The 16,929-nt window shown below is 44.5% G+C and overlaps 1 protein-coding gene across 1 annotated transcript; it reads right to left on the bottom strand.

Annotated features, from left to right (window-relative positions):
- Positions 1-6,119: 6,119 nt before the first annotated feature.
- On the bottom strand, positions 6,120-16,213 carry LOC137259520 (mucin-2-like). The gene is made up of 2 exons (XM_067797157.1): positions 16,059-16,213; positions 6,120-8,547 (listed from the first exon to the last, which is right to left on the bottom strand). The coding sequence occupies exons 1-2, from the start codon at positions 16,211-16,213 to the stop codon at positions 6,120-6,122; spliced, it is 2,583 nt and encodes an 860-aa protein (XP_067653258.1).
- Positions 16,214-16,929: the final 716 nt, after the last annotated feature.

Below are 16,929 nucleotides of genomic sequence, written 5' to 3'. Positions count from 1 at the left end.
AGCAGAATGGGATAGTATGGAAAATGCTCCCAGAAAATACTTGAAGAAATAATACCGTTAAAACATTTGGTTTGGACCTCAGTTCATGAGGTCTCGTACACGTCACCGGTTGAATGAACATTCTAGATTGGCAAAGATTTTTTTCTACCGGAATACACAGTAGTCTGCTATAAACTGCGCTTTGCTTTTGAAAAGGGTTTTACTAAAGGTTTTGTTAAAGGTGTTTTACGTCGCACTGAGCAATAGTCCAGATATATGGCGATGGTGTCTAAATAATCATGTCTTGACAATCCAGTGACCAACAGCATGAGCATCAGTCTTACAGAGTGTGTGTTCCCTGAGTGGCAACTGGGATACAATGACATGTGTCAACCAAATCAGTGAGCCTGACAACACGATGTCATCAATCGCCTCATACGACAACAATGAGTTGCTGACGCTCAATTTTTTCCCAACTTTAAATGGAGTTTTAAATGATTTTCAGCGACTTTCTTGATATGAGAAAGCTATTTTACAATGAACAGGCAATCCGGTGATCAACAGCATATGCATCAATCTGCATTTGGGATAAGATGGCGTTTGTCAAGTAAATCAACGAGTCTTATCACTCCACTCCGTTATACAAGCATGGGATGGGTGATGACCAATTCCTACCTGGATCCTCACGGGTAATTAACCAGAACAAGCGATGTAGTGAGTGAGATTGGTTTTACGCCGCTTTTAGCAGTATTCCAACAATATCATGGCTCGAGACACCAGAAATGGGCTTCACACATTGTGCGCATGTGGGGAATCGAACCCGGGCCTCTGGCATGACGATCAAACGCTTTAACCGCCAAGTACCATACCGCCCCACTGTGCAAAGAATCAACTGTATATCGGCCGGACAATCTCTTGATCTCATGATTCGCCGATCTGCAGTGTCAGTAATTACGACCAACAACAGAGGAGTGAGTGAGTGAGTTGAGTTGAGTTTTACACCGCACTCAGCAATATTCCAGCTATATGGCGGCGGTCTGTCAATAATCGAGTCTGGACCAGACAATCCAGTGATCAACATCTTGAGCATCGATCTACACAATTGGGAACCGATGACATGTGTCAACCAAGACAGCGAGCCTAACCACCCGATGACGATCCTCTTACAAGAATAGTCGCTTTTAATGCCAAGCATGGGTTGCTGAAGGTTTATTCTACCCCGGACCTTCACGGGTCAAAAGTAGAGGAATCAGGGGAATCAGACTAAATACGTCTATCACATACAGTGGAACTTTGATAATCCAGTAGTTGCGAATGAGTGAGTGAGTTTGGTTTTACACCGCTTTTAGCAGTTTTCCAGCAATAAAACGGCTGGGGAAACCAGAAATGGACTTCACGCATTGTGCCCATGTTGGGAACCGAACCCGGGTCTTCGACTTGACGAGCGAACGCTTTAACCACTAAGCTAACCCACCGCCCTACTTGCGATTAAGTCCGGATAGGCGAGGTTTAAATGTTTACGGTATAACGTTCATCTTCATTTGGAAAAACACAACATTCTGATTTAACTTCTTAAACTTGGAAACTTCTCCCCTGTGCTCATGCAAAAATGGACATGTATATTCATGGAGTTATTTTGAAAGTTAACTTAATGAATATTCATGAAATATTGCAAAAAATATCTTTCTTAGGCCACATGCATTTTGTTATGAGTTGTGAAAATAGTTGATTGTATGAACCCAAACAGTTCATCATGTAAATTAGCACTTAACAGGAAGCTCTATTGGATTAACTAGACGGCCTTTAACTTTATCGAACAAATATAACATGCCCCGGGTAACGACACTGTAATGCATGCATACATGCACGTCTTTGGGAAGGTCTTATTGTATTGTGAATCTTGTGCTTCTGAGAGAACAATCAGCAGACAGACAGAACGGTGGGGGAAGCCTCGTGGTAAAGCGTTTGCCGGTCACGCCCAAGACCCTGTTCGATTCCCCACATGGGAACAATGTGTGAAGCCCATTTCTGGTGTCCTCACCTGTGATATTGCTGGAATATTGCTAAACGTGAGACTTAACTTACTCCCTACAGTTTGACGCCTCTCGAACTTTAGGCTCCTTCCCTTTGTAGGCGTGGAAATAAAATGGTTATTGGCAATTAGTCTGTTCATTTATTGCATCGAAGGTTTGTGGCATCTGTATGTTGTATATCCTGTGTGCATCGGGGTGGTCGTAGAGTCGACTACTATCGGGATTGAATGATCAGACTTTGACTAGGCAGACGCCCGATGGCAAGACGTGTGACAAGACGAGACTTCGTGGATTCGGTGGTCAGACAGTAATGAGAAAATGCAGTCACTGTGAAAATTCAATGCAACTGGCACATCTGCCTGCTCTACCAGCTTGTGGCTCCCCCCACCCCCTTGAAACAAATAGCCAAAATAACTTTTTATTCGGGTGTCCAAAATTTAAGAGACAAGTAATCGGAGCCGGTTTCTCGATTTCATTTGGCCGTGCGAACTGTCTGTGTCTCTTTTGTAATTTTTAAAAATGTGTTTTAATGGGTTAATTATCTGTGTCAAACGTCACTTCCCTGCCACCTGACTGAGTGTTTGTCTGTCCGACTGTCAGTCTCACTGTCTGACGTCTTTGTTCACCGTTAACAATTGTTTTAACTTGATATAACTATGGTTACATCAAACGCAAATATAGTGCCAGTTTTAGTCAGGTGCAATAGTTTGATATACGTATTTCGGCTAACACACACCGCAAGTGGCAGGCCATCCCTCGTATTTATGACCTTGACAATACAAAAAGAATTACGAAAGTTATTGCTTGACGCCATCACCGAATTACATCGAAAAGTATAATTTCCAAACGGAAAACTTCGAAGTGAATTTCAGCTGCGAAAAAAGCGTGGTGTCGAGTATAAGGGTCGGCCTGTAAGGAGAAACAGGAAGGTTCTCATGCAAGGATGTTATCTGAAAATATATCAATAAAAACAAACATTGAAAGCGACATCGTTAGGCTACACTTTGCTGGGCTTTATTTCAAAATATGGTTTATCAAGGATAACTGGCCGGACGGCCTCGTTTCCGTTCCGCTTTTGACAACTGTGCTTTGGACAGACAATATGGCTGATGTACTTGATTCACGAGCCACTCACAAGCCCCCAGACAAGATGGCTGCCCCAGCCTAGTGCACGCAGACAGTACACCACTTAGGGCGACTCACAAGAAACAATGCCCGTCCTTGATTCACGTTCTTTTGAGAGACCTTCGTCTGATACACTTGATGCAGGAGGCAGCCGCACTTGGCGCCGGAATTCCCAAACTCGGAAAGGAGACTGGCGAGAGTCTTTGTGTATCACCGTGTAAACGAGCCTTGTAACATGAATGATTAATGAACCTGTCATCTTTACGTCTTCTCATTATAAGTAATAGATAATAGACTGACAGGATATTAGCGCAGTATTCCCGCCGCATTCATTTATTTCCCGATAATTTAGACTTACTAATCGTTACATTGTTTGCTGTTTAGCGCCACATTCTGAAATGTTTCAGCCATTTGACAGCAGTCCAGTCCGATATCTGTGTCTTTGACTGTGCTACGATCATCCACGGGTTTGTCGATCTATTAGTGGGCATTGGATGGCCTGTCTTTGTGACAGTGTGACAAGAAACCACAGTTTTGTCGATCTATCATTGGGCATTGGATGGCTTGTCTTTGTGACAGTTTTACAAGCAGCCGTAGTTTTGTCGGTCTCTCAGTGGGAATTAGATGGCCTGTCTCTGTGACAGATGTTTATCGAGATCCATCTAACTGTAAACACGAATGTGAACTTGCAATCGTAAGGCTAACCTCATTGAAAGTGTATGTACCTGTACCTCCTCACAACCACATCAACGATGCTGATCACCGACTCGTCTGGTCCAGACTCCATTATTTACAGACCGCCGCCATATAACGGCGTTATACAACAAAGAAAGCGACCAACCAACCAACCAATGACACCCGTCCACAGTACTGTGTTCCAGCATCAAGGGTTCTCACGATTTGTAAAACGAGAGACGAATCGAGCGTAATCTCAATTATGTAATAGTAATAAGGGAATTAAATTCCGCCAAATGGCTGTCCTCCGCTCCACTCTCCCACGCCAATATCGTGCATGGAATGAAACAGTTAATGACCTAGCACTTCTTGTTTAATTGGACAAATGCATCATCGGCTCCAACCTATTGCATTATATTCGCCTGAGACCAACTTTGAAATTATGAATTATGAATATAATTGTGATGGTGAAAAATATGTTCGTCGGGGCAGAGAACAATGTCAATGTCTCACAAGGGAGTCCTTTCTCCTCGGTGTTATTACAAGATATTTGACCATGCTCGCATAAATAAAAACTAATTTCTCAATGGCAAATGACTTAAGTGAAACATCAGTACTTTGTTCATTGATCTGATACGTTGTCGGGGAGAGACTGTGTGAGTGGGTTTAGTTTTACGCCGCACTCAGCAATATTGCAGGTGTATGGCGGCGGTCTGTAAATAATCGAGTCTGGACCAGGCAGTCTGGTAATCAGCAGCATTAGGACCAGTGTATGCGGTTTTGATGGGATGACATGTGTCAGTCCAGTCTGTAAATAACCGAGTCTGGATCAGGCAATCCAGTGATCAACAACATGAACATCGATCTGCACAACTGGGAACCAATGATTTGTGTCAACGAAGTCAGCGAGCCTAACCACCCGATCCCGGTATTCGCCTCTTACAGCAGGCATGGGTTATTAATGATCAGTTCTAACCCGAATCTTCACGGGGGTACTGGGAGAGATTTACCAGAAGAAACAATATATGGCGGTTCACATCACGGACATTGATGAAGTGAGGTTTAGAGTCGAACTCAAGAATGTTTCGCTCACATGTCGACTTGCACGCTTGTGTATGTGTGGATGCTTGTACTAGCCCAGACTTCAACTGTTTCTCTTTGATAGTGCTTGCTCAGTGACCATGAAACTGTTCAGCTTGAATTCTCCACTAGCGCAGGGAACAGAAGGTCCTCTTCACTGATACTGATAATGTGAGTACATTTGGGCAGGGAACAGTCGGTCCTCTTCACTGATATTGATAATGTGAGTATACTAGGTCAGGGGACTGATGGTGCTCTTCACTGATATTGATAATGTGAGTACACTGGGACAGGAAACAGAAGGTCCTCTTCACTGATATTGATAATGTGAGTACACTGGGACAGGAAACAGAAGGTCCTCTTCACTGATATTGATAATGTGAGTACACTAGGACAGGAAACAGCTGGTCCTCTTCATTGATACTGATAATATTAGTTCACTCTGACAGGGAACAGAGGGTCCTCTTCACTGATACTGATGGCGCGAGTATACTGGGATAGAGAACAGAAGGTCCTCGTCACAGACATTGATGACATAAGTACACCAGCACAGAGAACAGAAGGTCCTCGTCAGAGGCATTGATGACGTGTGTACACTGGGCAGAAGGTAATCACTTCTAGCATGTAATTAACTAACCGATCTACCCCTTAATCTACTGTCTATGTGTGACACGGTAGTGTGATTCTGTTCGGGACCTTACGGGGCTGTTTACTGCGAAGGGATTACCAGGATTTTCTCTTCTGTCCTCATTGATTATCAATAACAGACACTTGACTGATTGCGTGAATATAGTGGAGATTAGGTCGACATGGTTACGAGTGAGTTGACTGATGGGTGCTCCACTCACACGCAATAATTCGGAGTAATGAATGTATTCTTGTCAGCTAGTAGCACCGGGCCAAATTCGCCACGACCTTTGTCAAATAAACTGACGTAGCTCCGACGCCGTGAGCTTAGAGCTTATAGCAGTACACGGTGTTAATGTTTATGTGGCGGAGTATTACGGGAGAGGGCATAAGAAACAATGGGCGGATCTCCTGGAGGATGATTACGTCCGACTTTTGTTGCCGGGGTATACACATTAGTGCCGTCAGTACAATGACCGGACAGGTGAGATGAGGTGGTGGAGATGAGATGTGTTGTGGTGGTGGAGTTGTAATGAGGTGAGGTGGTTGAGGTGAGGTGAGGTGAGGTGCTGGAGGTGAGGTATGCTGGTCGATCGCGAGTTATGATGAGGTGAGGTGCTGGAGGTGAGGTATGGTGGTCGAGTTGTGATGAGATGAAGTGGTGGAGGTGAGGTGAGGTGAGGTGCTGGAGGTGAGGTATGCTGGTCGAGTTGTGATGAGATGAAGTGGTGGAGGTGAGGTGAGGTGAGGTGCTGGAGGCGAGGTATGCTGGTCGAGTTGTGATGAGATGAAGTGGTGGAGGTGAGGTGAGGTGCTGGAGGTGAGGTATGCTGGTCGAGTTGTGATGAGGTGAAGTGGGGGAGATGAGGTGAGGTGCTGGAGGTGAGGTATGCTGGTCGAGTTGTGATGAGATGAAGTGGTGGAGGTGAGGTAGGTGCTGGAGGTGAGGTATGCTGGTCGAGTTGTGATGAGATGAAGTGGTGGAGGGAGGTGAGGTGAGGTGCTGGAGGTGAGGTATGCTGGTCGAGTTGTGATGAGGTGAAGTGGTGGAGGTGAGGTGAGGTGCTGGAGGTGAGGTATGCTGGTCGAGTTGTGATGAGATGAAGTGGTGGAGATGAGGTGAGATGAGGTGCTGGAGGTGAGGTATGCTGGTCGAGTTGTGATGAGATGAAGTGGTGGAGGTGAGGTGCTGGAGGTGAGGTATGCTGGTCGAGTTGTGATGAGGGGAGGTGCTGGGGAGGGAGGTGAAGTGGTCGTGTTGTGATGAGGTGAAGTGGTGGAGGTGAGGTGAGATGGTGGAGGTGAGGTATTGGATGTGAGGTATGCTGGTCGAGTTGTGATGAGGTGGGGTGATGGAAGGAGGTGAGGTGGTGGGGGTGAGGTGCTGGATGTGAGATATGCTGGTCGCGTTGTGATGAGGTGAAGTAATGGAGGGAGGTGAGGTGGTGGGGGTGAGGTGAGATGGTTGAGGTGAGGTGCTGGAGGTGAGGTATGCTGATCGAGTTGTGATGAGGGGAGGCGCTGGAGGTGAGGTATGCTGGTCGAGTTGTGCTGAGATGAAAAGGTGGAGATGAGGTGAGGTACTGGAGGTGAGGTATGATGGTCGAGTTGTGATGAGGTGAAGTGGGGGAGATGAGGTGAGGTGCTGGAGGTGAGGTATGCTGGTCGAGTTGTGATGAGGTGAAGTGGGGGAGATGTGGTGAGGTGCTGGAGGTGAGGTATGCTGGTCGAGTTGTGCTGAGATGAAGTGGGGGAGATGAGGTGGGGTGCTGGAGGTGAGGTATGATGGTCGAGTTGTGCTGAGATGAAGTGGTGGAGGTGAGGTGAGGTGCTGGAGGTGAGGTATGCTGGTCGAGTTGTGATGAGATGAAGTGGTGGAGATGAGGTGAGGTGCTGAGGTGAGGTATGATGGTCGAGTTGTGATGAGATGAAGTGGTGGAGATGAGGTGAGGTGCTGGAGGTGAGGTATGCTGGTCGAGTTGTGATGAGGTGAAGTGGGGGAGATGAGGTGAGGTGCTGGAGGTGAGGTGTGCTGGTCGAGTTGTGATGAGATGAAGTGGTGGAGGTGAGGTGAGGTGCTGGAGGTGAGGTATGGTGGTCGAGTTGTGATGAGATGAAGTGGTGGAGGGAGGTGAGGTGAGGTGCTGGAGGTGAGGTATGGTGGTCGAGTTGTGATGAGGTGAAGTGGTGGAGGTGAGGTGAGGTGCTGGAGGTGAGGTATGCTGGTCGAGTTGTGATGAGATGAAGTGGTGGAGGTGAGGTGAGGTGCTGGAGGTGAGGTATGGTGGTCGAGTTGTGATGAGATGAAGTGGTGGAGGGAGGTGAGGTGAGGTGCTGGAGGTGAGGTATGGTGGTCGAGTTGTGATGAGGTGAAGTGGTGGAGGTGAGGTGAGGTGCTGGAGGTGAGGTATGCTGGTCGAGTTGTGATGAGATGAAGTGGTGGAGGTGAGGTGAGGTGAGGTGCTGGAGGTGAGGTATGGTGGTCGAGTTGTGATGAGATGAAGTGGTGGAGGTGAGGTGAGGTGCTGGAGGTGAGGTATGCTGGTCGAGTTGTGATGAGATGAAGTGGTGGAGGGAGGTGAGGTGAGGTGCTGGAGGTGAGGTATACTGGTCGAGTTGTGATGAGATGAAGTGGTGGAGGTGAGGTGAGGTGCTGGAGGTGAGGTATGCTGGTCGAGTTGTGATGAGGGGAGGTGCTGGGGAGGTGAGGTATGGTGGTCGAGTTGTGCTGAGATGAAGTGATGGAGGGAGGTGAAGTGGTCGTGTTGTGATGAGGCGAAGTGGTGAAGGTGAGGTGAGATGGTGGAGGTGAGGTGTTGGATGTGAGGTATGCTGGTCGAGTTGTGATGAGGTGGGGTGATGGAGGGAGGTTAGGTGGTGGGGGTGAGGTGCTGGATGTGAGATATGCTGGTCGCGGTGTAATGATGTGAAGTAATGGAGGGAGGTGAGGTGGTGGGTGTGAGGTGAGATGGTGAAGGTGAGGTGCTGGAGGTGAGGTATGCTGGTCGAGTTGTGATGAGGTGAGGTGCTGGAGGTGAGGTTTTATGGTCGAGTTGTGCTGAGATGAAGTGGTGGAGATGAGGTGAGGTGCTGGAGGTGAGGTATGATGGTCGTGTTGTGATGAGGTGAAGTGGGGGAGATGAGGTGAGGTGCTGGAGGTGAGGTATGCTGGTCGAGGTGTGCTTAGATGAAGTGGTGGAGATGAGGTGAGGTGCTGGAGGTGAGGTATGGTGGTCGAGTTGTGATGAGGTGAAGTGGGGGAGATGAGGTGAGGTGCTGAGGTGAGGTGAGATGGTGAAGGTGGGGTGCTGGAGGTGAGGTATGCTGGTCGAGTTGTGATGTGGGGTGGTGACGGAGGCGAGGTGCGGTGGTCGAGTTGTGAAGAGATGAAGTGATCGAGGTGAGGTGATGTGACGTGAGCTAGGTTATTGAGGTGATTGTGACGTAAATGTTTACGTCACACTGGCAGTACTTCTGCCATATTGAGAGCAGACCAAGTCTGTAAGCATACACGCGTGTAATTATGTTTTAGATTTACAGCTTGATAATGTGAATGCCTTGCATTTGAAATGTCCACACAGTTCAGTAGAATATGCCTGATGTTGGTTACATCGCAAGAGACACACATGGTCCATCTCCAACGGCTTGAAGCAGGTTGTTATGGGTGAACCGGCAGTGGCCAATACGACCAATACATCATCGTATAATGACCTCGTAGGTGAGGTGAGGTGAGGTGAGGTGAGGTGAGGTGAGGTGAGGTGAGGTGGGGGTGAGGTGAGGTGGGGGTGAGGTGAGGTGAGGTGAGGTGTCAGGGTTTTCACCGCTTTTAGGTTGGGGTGTTGGAGTCACCAGAAATTGTACCCATGTGAGAAACAAAACCCGGATTTCGGTGTGACTAACGGATGCACCAGACTTCACCACCACCCCCAGCAGAGAGAAATGCTGCAGTTTCAACATGAACACCACCAAGAGCGTAGAGCAGAACAACATCTTTACTATATCTGCTGGAATAACGCGTCAGGGTAATACTGACATCTGTGACGTCATCCGATCTCAGTTATTGCACTGCAACAGACATTGTCTCACGAGAGACGTAGAGTGAGTTAGTATTTTATAAATATGGCCTCCATTCTAAACAATGACTTCTGGACTACGTCGACGCATGAAGATCCGGGTTAGAACTGATCTTCAACAACCCATGCTTGTAGTTTACAAGAGGCTATGAACGGGATCGTGTGGTCAGGCTCGTCGGTACATGCTGCCACACATACACTTGCATGCATGTCGTCATATGAGCAACATATTATTAAGTAGGACGTTTTCACCTCATCTCCCTTCATCAATGTCCGTGATGTGGACTGCCTATTCTGACTAACTTTTATTGTACCTACTGGAATATCTCTTCCAGTATATCCGGTACCCTGAAGAAAGTCCCATGATTCCTTTCCATGAAATTATATTGTGTTTTCCTATGAGCATTTTTTCTGTAAAATATTTTTATTTCAGAATAACATTTTTAGTCAAAGTATACCCGTGAAGATCCAGTTAGAACTGATCTTAATTAAGCCATGTTTATCATAAGAGGCGAATAAAGGGATCGGGTGGTACGGCTCGCTAACTTGGTTGACCAGTCATCGTATCCCAATTGCGCAGATCGATTCTCATGCTGTTGATCACTGGATTGTCTGGTTCAGACTCGATTAGCTACATTTAGCTGGAATATTGCTGAGTGCGGTGTAAAACTAAACTCACTCACTCACGAAACACATGCAGCGCATACTGCAGGGGACACCTCGTACTATGCAGCTGCTAGTACATGTTGCATGCCATTATTATCATCGTGGACTGTTTCAGTCGGTCTGTGACTCACTGTTACCCGGCCCTGTCACGTGATATGTTTTACATGGGCCTCCACATCAGATCATTGCAACCAACTGCTACAAACGACTTTCCTAATGTATATCATGCATAGTCTATTATATTTTCTTTCTGTTCACACTTCTTTCTAATTACTGCATGTGGAAGGATTTTTCACAATTAAATATACTAGAAGGAATTTCCACCCCTCGCTATCTAAACTGACGTGTAAAAGAAAGTATACAAGTGGCGTTTATGAAAAAGACAGAAACAACAAGAACAAGCAACGTAAACATAAATTATATATTCCTCTTGATTGTGCGTTTTCATTCCCACTATTTCTTCGGAAAATGAATTTCGTATTTGTTGAACTTCTCAAAGTCAGAATAATGCAACTTATGTTTCCGGAAACAGTCGGGATGTTTTCACCAAAACAATGACGTATTATATATCCGGCCTTTTATTACTGGACATGATGACCAACACGTTTGTGTAACACGTTCGCCACGTCTCACGTTAATAATAACAATGATAATATTTGTGTCTAGAATTCAACGCGGTACAGTTCTCTGGCGTTATACCATTACTCTGATGGAATTGTACTTTCAAAGCGTCTGCTATAAGCGTTGAGCGCGACCATACCGGTCCGTACATCCTCTTCTCATAGGACCCATTATAACAGCTACTTGGACTGAGTGCAGTGTGGACGAAGCGTCTTGCCGGGTTACAGGGATGAGAAAGGGGGAGGTGTAGGGGGTTTCAACTTCTGTTGTCTGACATACATGTACGAACACAGCCTAGATGAATGGACATTAACGTTTAGAAAAGGTGTTTTATAAATTAACCGAACGGATAGATTAATGATGAACTGTACGTTTACACGCTTATCGATAATGTGACATCGATCATAGCCCGTTATTTATCGCGTTATCGATGTTAGGACTGTACCCATTCACCACAGCGCCCAGTGTCTGAGTCAATGTGAGTCAATGATGTTTTAAGCATTATTTGACAGAGTTATTAGAGGCTACTAATGCCAAATTGTGTTTTTCTAGCACCAATGCCAGCTACACGACGACACTCAATCTAATGAACTGATATACGATGTTTGAAGAGAGTTACCTACAACTATTTTCATGTAACAGAGACTGAGGTCGAAGTTCATAGTAAGAATGTGTTACACGACGCCTTTAGCAATACTCTTTCAATACATCAGACATAGGGGACACCAGACATAGGGGAACACCAGACATGGGGGACACCAGACATAGGGGAATACCAGACATGGGGGAACACCAGACATAGGGGAACACCAGACATGGGGGGCACCAGACATCGGGAAATACCAGACATGGGGGAACACCAGACATGGGGGGACACCAGACATGGGGGAGCCACCAGACACGGGGGACACCAGAGATAGGGAAACACCAGACATGGGGGACACCAGACATGGGGGAACACAAGACATGGGCTTCACACATTGTAACCGTGTAGGGAAACGAATCTGGCCCTAAAAACAAGCCTAGCAAGATCATGACAGGGCACACCAAACATAAACTTTTCATATTGTACAAAAGCGAACAAAACTTTGGAAAATAATATTTTATGCTTTATTTTATCATATTTGCATAGCGCCAATACCTAGCTCAGCTCAGCTGCTCAAATCGGTTTGTTTTTCCCTCGATCATAGGATGCCAGTCTCAAATGCACATCATATTTTTCAATCTCAACACATTAGGGATCTTTTGCGGTCACTAGGCGCACCGTGTTAGTGAGACTTTCCCATCCTAACGAGGTACCCATTCACAGCTGGGTGGACTGGGACACATAGTCAAAGTACTTTGTCCAAGTTCACTGCACGTTGCTGTACCCTCAAATACGTGTATGCACGTATTCATGTGGCCACAATCTGATCATATACCAACGCATTCGTGGGTTCTTTGTATTGCACAGGGTTATGTACTGTACACTACAGGTTGAGACAACACTGAAAGAGTCTGCACACAAAGCTGACTTCAAGGTTTCTACACCCGGTCACGGGTGTGTTCGACCATGGCACCCACAAAGAACAGACACTTCACGCACGTTTAGTTCCTGCTGGAGCGTATCTGTGCTAGCCACGTAATACACACAGATTGGTGTGATACAGTGTTATAGCGCGCCACCATCCGACATTGTGCATTTCGGCTCGAATTCCAGATTCTTCATGTCATTGGTTTGTCAGCTCTCAAATATCACAATCGTGATGTGACAAACATGAATGGCGAAAAACGCCAACCTCAAACTGTCACGTACCCCTTAACTAGTTAGGGCTGTGATTAAAGTGTTCGCCCGTCACGCTTTCAGTTCGAATCCAGTTTATTGGATGAAACGCCAATCAAATAAGACTTAATCTGCTAAAAAAACAATGTTAAATAACATTCACTCAACGTCTTAAGTGGTTGTATAAAGTCTTTCCCAAAGACTCCCTCTATAAAAGGTTATGTTTACACACCCAGTTGCAGTATGGAGCCTGAGAAACATTGTGCACGTGTAGTTTTCCGTCCAATTTAGAATTATCAGTGCCTATAAGGCTACGTTTGTGTTAATGAAATATACATTTGTGTCAATATTTCAAGCCCTCTTCTGCCGACCCCTTCAGAACATGGCGCCCCTCGTTAACATCGCGGCTGTAAACGTCGACGTTAACGTTTTACGGCGTCGAGGGTTATTACGCCAGGGAGCAGTCATTAACTCCGTATTGGCACTATCTCCGTGAACCCTTCCAGGGACCAGCTAGTATTACGTCAGAAAATCACTCCACCTCAATGCACCATTTGTGTTCCCGTCACATGTCTGCCTTGCGTTGCAGAGATACCAGGGACGCGGAGTTTTAGAATATTATTTTAAGATTGCTATTTTCTCACTTGTTCCGCCATGAAGCGACTGCAGTGTTTAGGACCAATTTTCCAGCCCCACTAGAACAGGTCAGATCCAAGACACAATTACCTCAATGTCCTGAACGAATTGCTAAACATTTTGATAAGTAAACATTGTGAATAAAAGTGATTGAATATGGTTTTAACCCGTTTATGTCAGCGTACCAGTGATACACCAGATATGACTTCATTCACTGTAAATATATATTAAGCATGTAATAATATGTGAAAAAAACATCCAGGCACTAATACCCCCCATGGCGCTACAGTGCTATAGGAGAAGTTAATAAAAACTATATACAGCAGAGGAAGAGAGACAACCGAACGTAGAAAATCTAGTAAGTGAGTGAGTGAGTTTAGTTTTACTCCGCACTCAGCAATATTCCAGCTATATGGCAGCGGTCTGTAAATAATCGAGTCTGGACCAGACAATCCAGTGATCAACAACATGAGCATCGATCTGCGCAATTGGGAACCGATGACATGTGTCAACCAAGTCACCGAGCCTGACCACCCGATCCCGTTAGTCGCCTCTTACGACAAGCATGGTCACCTTTTATGGCAAGCATGGGTTTCTGAAGGCCTATTCTACCCCTGGACCGTCACGGGATCGTAGAAAATCTAACAACTGGCAAGACGGGGGATGTGGGGAATCGAACCCGGGTTTTGAACGTGCCACGCGGGCGCTATAAGCCAGTACTAGGCTATGACACCGCCCTTTGCGAATACGAAAATAAATCTACCTTAAATGGATATCTTAAAGCTTTGTATTTTCCAGCTGAATACACTATAACTCGTTGAAAACAAGTCAGACATACTGAATACGGATATGACAGTTATACTGCATTAGTTGCTCAAAATGGCGACCGAGGGAGAGCGGTGATCGTCATGATGCCCACAAATGAAAACCAATACGTCTGACATGGTGATAAGGACGAGCTGAAAATCCACCAAGTCCAACTATGAACAAAAATTTCGTTAAGTTACATCTGATTTTATACACGTAAAATCTTTGTTAACTAATGTTCTGAATTTGCGTGGGTTCACAGCAAAGGTTTCTTGGCTGTATTAGTATATCGAAGTCGTCACATAAAGCTCTCCAAGTGGACAACGTTACAGACGTGATACAGAACGTTTCAGACTAACACTCAGAAGGTCAAGGACACATCGCCTCGTACAGTGACATCCAATCCGATTAAGAAACGATCACTTACAGCTGTTTACTAGAACACCTGACGGGGAAATTCAACCAGATTATATTACCCAATGTGCAACTGTATTTCCATCAAGGTGTCTCTGATCTTGTATGTAATCACTGTGTCAAGGACACCATTTACTCACATAACGAACAACCCCAATATATCTACTTTCAATCACTGACCGCGCATACCAATGATAATAGTGAGTGCGTGTACTCAATGCAAAGTGCCTGTTATATGCAAGTCTTCATTGCGCTAATGTGGCCCCACAAGGAATAATTATAAGATGACGTACTACTATTAATCAGGGGCGATATTCATAAAACTACTTAAGTCAGAAAAAAACTTAAGTTTTTGAAAAAACTACTTTCTTCACTCTTTCTGACTTAAGTTTTGTGATTTTACTTAAGTCATATTCATAAAGCAGCTAAAGCTTAAGTTTTGGCGATTTCTGACTCAAATCTTAAGATTGGGCAGAGGTAGGTCAGTAAACAACATGGCTGCCGTAGCGTCGTTCGTTTCACCAAAGAAGGCAATCTCGTTGAATACAGTAATGAAGAACTAATTCGGCGATACCCTCTTGAGTACTAGTAATTCTTCTTTTCTTTGCATATTCTTCCACTTTTTTCGATTTCTTCTTTGGTCCTTTTCCCTGAGACCGCAGCATTTAGGCTGTCAGTTCTACTCTGAAAATGATTTGTTCTACTAAACTCACATTCATTTTACAACCCCATATTATAATATTTATGACATTTCATAACAGTGAATCATCAACAAAAACAATTAAATAAGTTTTTGAAAATCACTGAACCAAGACCGACAGAAATTAAAGGTAACAAGTGATAAAGCAATTCAGTTTAATCATCGTTCATTTAATAGGTTACTGTTAGGTTACTTTTACAGCAGCAAGTAATAAATGACTCGGGTGAAGTGTAAATGACTATAGTTTTTACAAATGACTTAGCATGGTCACATGGTCAGGGATCTGTGAACACATTTATCTTTACGTTCTCAACATAATTTTAAAAAGAAAGGATATATTTTGTTAGGAAGACTTTAGAGACTTAACAAAAACCCTCTATCCTCTTCATCACAATCTTTACACAAAGAGAGTCTGATATATTAATGGAACAACAACATCTTACATGGAATGATATTGTTCATTATTTTAAACTGAAAAAGACATTATAAATTAGTGCTGCCAGGATGATGGGGTTTGTCTATATCACAGTATGATATTTTCACTTGTATTAAGTCTGTGCAGTGGTAATGTTTATCATGTCAACACGTTAATGCATTTTTTTAACCAAAACAAAAAATCCGAAGAGACATAACATTAACATATCATATAGATCTATACTTCAATATTCATAAAAAATATATTTTTACTAACACTTCTCAAATGCATTTAATTGGTGCCCGTGAAGTGCTATACAAAGGAGTGATATTGAAGGTTTGTACAACGTTCGGTACATATTAACACAAACAATTAATAATTAAGTAAATAATTGTTCTCCGGCCAACACTAATTCAAAGTTCTTATTCACATTGAATGCACTCACCTGCCACGCCTCCCGAGTCCATGTTTGTTTGCCGAGGTCAAACCTGGCCCGAATTTTCCCGCTATCACAATCTTCCTTTGCTTCACAAATTCTGATAACTGCAAACAATCGTTAGGTTTTCTTTTCTTTGCACTGTGCGTGTCAGTTTCTGCCATTTTGGCGACAGTATTGTTGTCTGCAATACGATGACAGAGGGGAATCCCCGCTTGACGTCACTTTATATTTTCTTGCATTAAAGAGTTCCACCCGAAGTTTTCCTTCGCTGGTATTTCCCATTAGCAACGATGCGTACGCACATCTGTCAAGAACTTACGTTTATGACCGACCTAACCTCCGACTAAGCTAAGTGTTTGACTAAGTCACTTTATGAATACGAACTTAAGTTTCTGACTTAGCTAAATCAATTTTTTTTTTAAAAATTAAAAAAAACAAAACAAAAAAACTTAAGACAAAACTTAAGAAAAATCCTAAACTTACTCCGATTACTCCGATAATGATTACTATGCACTTCCATGATGACTATAATATGGAAGGTGGTTTGTATGTATGTAGGTAGGTGTGTATTCGATACAAACTGCCTGTTACATGTAAGTGTGCCTAGACCTACCGCGGTCCCACATGGAATAGTTACATGATGATATACTACTAATAATCACATATTGACGATGATGACGGCGACTTGGCAGCTGGTGTGTATGTATGCATGTATGTATTCTATAAGTGCCTACTGTATGTAATATTTATCTCTTGGAAATAAAAACTTCAAGGAAAATAAATAGTGAGTGCGTGAGTATCAGCTTTCCAGCAATGTCCCGGCGGGGAAACCAGAAATAGGCATCACACATTGTACTGAGGTGGGGTATCGAACCCA

The sequence above is a fragment of the Haliotis asinina genome, chromosome 13, assembly GCF_037392515.1.
Source record: "Haliotis asinina isolate JCU_RB_2024 chromosome 13, JCU_Hal_asi_v2, whole genome shotgun sequence".
NCBI classification, from domain to species: domain Eukaryota; kingdom Metazoa; phylum Mollusca; class Gastropoda; order Lepetellida; family Haliotidae; genus Haliotis; species Haliotis asinina.
Note: the sequence above shows the minus strand (reverse complement) of the source record. Positions and strands in the feature narration are given on the sequence as shown.